Source organism: Penaeus japonicus, unplaced genomic scaffold, assembly GCF_977035675.1.
Source record: "Penaeus japonicus unplaced genomic scaffold, GWHDUDI00000001_assembly GWHDUDI00000012, whole genome shotgun sequence".
NCBI classification, from domain to species: Eukaryota; Metazoa; Arthropoda; class Malacostraca; order Decapoda; family Penaeidae; genus Penaeus; species Penaeus japonicus.
Window position 1 is genome coordinate 9,772,794 of NW_028234414.1, and position 2,500 is coordinate 9,775,293.

Genomic DNA, 2,500 nt, shown 5'->3' on the forward strand with positions numbered 1-2,500 from the left:
TGTACGTGTGTGTGTGTGTGTGTGTGTGTGTGTGTGCATGTACGTGTGTGTGTGTGTGTGTGTGTGTGTGTGTGTGTGTGTGTGTGTGCATGTACGTGTGTGTGTGTGTGTGTGTGTGCATGTACGTGTGTGTGTGTGTGTGTGTGTGTGTGTGTGTGTGTGTGTGTGTGTGTGTGTGTGTGTGTGTGTGTGTGTGTGTGTGTGTGTGTGTGTGTGCAGTCATGCATATGTATAAACTATTCTATACATTGTGTAGATCGACTTAAACTTGCATTTTAACCTGTAATGCCCGTAAGGTGTCCAGAATTTGCTCATCGTACCAACTGAAATCAAGTTTCATAATCTCCTAGCAAGGGTTATAGTCGACTGCATCAAAACATCTGAGCTTCAATTGCCGCATGGGGTTTAACTAGGATAAGGGCAATATTTCGAGACGGGGATGCTAGGGGTCTGTAGTTACATGAGGTAAGCTCTCGTTGATATTGTATTATCTTAAGATCCTAACACAAAATACTAGTGAGATTTAACGTAGTTGATGATCGCTTAGAAACACAAGATAAATCAGTATTAAGCCTACGGTGATGCAGTAGGCCTCTGGTATAGGATGGGCACCAAAACCTTTTCTTTTTGAACGGTTGATTTGATTGCATTTATTTTCATTTATCCTTTTTGTTTATACTGTTGTTATACTGTTTGACTCCACTGTTCTGCTTAAAGAAATGATACATGCATTCAGGCGTATGTCTGCTAGAAGTAGCTCGGAGTGTTGTGTGTCATGCACTGATTTCTAGCAAAGTCACATCCCTACCAAAGTTGCTTGGGTAGAAATGTGACATGCATGAGAAAGAGAAAGAATGATTAGTGTTCACGAATGTTGGAGCGGACAGCTGACACGCGAGGAGCGCATGTTTCCTCATGGTGTTATGCTAATGACCATTGGGCATTAGTGCAGAGTCACCTGATCTAACGATTTTTGGTTAATCACAGATTGTTTTATGATTGCTAATTTCGTCGAGTATTTCACTATTGAAATGTCAGTTTTTCCAAAGTTGGCATTTCTATAGCGGCGTTTAAGTAGCAGTAGTTTCTTAATACAGTTTATATGACAAATTATATTCTAAAAACAGGATTTACAACTTAATCAAATTCCTCCAGTAAGTTTGCCATGCGTCACCCCCTCTCCCCTCCCAAACATACACATCCTGGCCTGCCCCCCCCCCCACCCCCCCTAATGCACTCGCACGTTCAACGAAATCATAATGGCTTTTTCAGTCTAAGGCACTGAAACTGTTAACGTGACTGAATTTTCGTAATAAGAAACCTGACAGCATGTAGGTGACTGATCACTTTCTGAAGTCCATTGAAATCCCCCCCTCCCCCACCTCTCTTTCTCTCTTTCCATCTCTATTTCTCTATTTATCTATTTATTTCTCTCTCTTTCTCTTTCTCTATTCATCTTTCTCCCTCTATTTATCTTTCTTTCTCTCTTCCTCTCCCACTATCTATCTATCTATCTATCTATCTTTCTATCTGTCTATCCATCTATCTATCTGTCTCTCTGTCGCTCTCTCTCTCTCTCTCTCTCTCTCTCTCTCTCTCTCTCTCTCTCTCTCTCTCTCTCTCTCTCTCTCTCTCTCTCTCTCTCTCTCTCTCTCTCTCTCTCTCTCTCCTCTCTTTCTACTTACATCTTTCTCTCTTCATTGCATTTTTAACCGTCTATCTTTCTTCCTCCTATTGTTCTCCTCCTTGCCACAAGAGCCTCCCCAAAGGACCCCAAAGGATGTCCCACCGGTGTTGCGACGCCTCGCGTGGAGACTTCCGGCAGGCGGTGGCGTAACTAACAGCAAAGAGAGTAAAAAAGAAAAAGAAAATTAAACTAGATTTGTAGGTCTTGATTGGAGATAAAATCCCTTGATTTTCTTTCATTCTTTTAGTCCTTTTCTTTTATGAATCCCGTGTAGGTCAGAAATGAAAGGGGGGATAATATTTGTTAATGGAATAAAATCATTTGAAAAAAAAAAAAATCCTTGCCCCCTGTTTTTTTTCTGTGTGTTTAACCGGCCATCGTACCTTTGTCTCATCTCCGGCAGGATTTCAGCGAAAGTTTCCAGATCCTACACGCTGGTCGCGCCCTCAGGATCCTCCGGCTGGCGAAGCTTCTCTCCTTAGTCCGCCTCCTACGTCTTTCCCGACTGGTCCGATACGTGTCGCAGTGGGAGGAGGTCTATGTAAGCAGCGTCAGTGTTACCCCTCTTTATTCTCTTTTCTCTCACCCTCACACATCTCACCCTCACACACTGAAATATCAGACACCCTGAGCTTCACAGATATGCTAATATGTATGCTGGAACATAGCCTCATGCCTAGAGAGCCCACGCCTGTGTATTATACCATAGAGCAACCACAAGATATATCTATGATTTTATATATATATATATATATACACATACAGGCCTTTGACCAGTCGGAGGAGAGCATGCGCGCTAAGGCTAGCCAATCA

General features: G+C 42.6%; 1 protein-coding gene across 18 annotated transcripts in view; it reads left to right on the forward strand.

Annotated features, from left to right (window-relative positions):
* Positions 1-2,500, forward strand: part of Ih (hyperpolarization activated cyclic nucleotide gated potassium channel Ih) — a 706,336-nt gene that overhangs the window by 667,058 nt on the left and 36,778 nt on the right. For 12 of the 18 annotated variants that reach the window (XM_086542415.1, XM_086542414.1, XM_086542425.1 and 9 more), the window contains one exon: positions 2,091-2,228. In XM_086542415.1, the coding sequence (XP_086398541.1) occupies positions 2,091-2,228 (138 nt within the window). Of the gene's footprint in view, positions 1-2,090; positions 2,238-2,500 lie in introns of all 18 variants that reach the window. The other 6 variants (XM_086542420.1, XM_086542419.1, XM_086542417.1 and 3 more) reach the window with 1 other exon arrangement.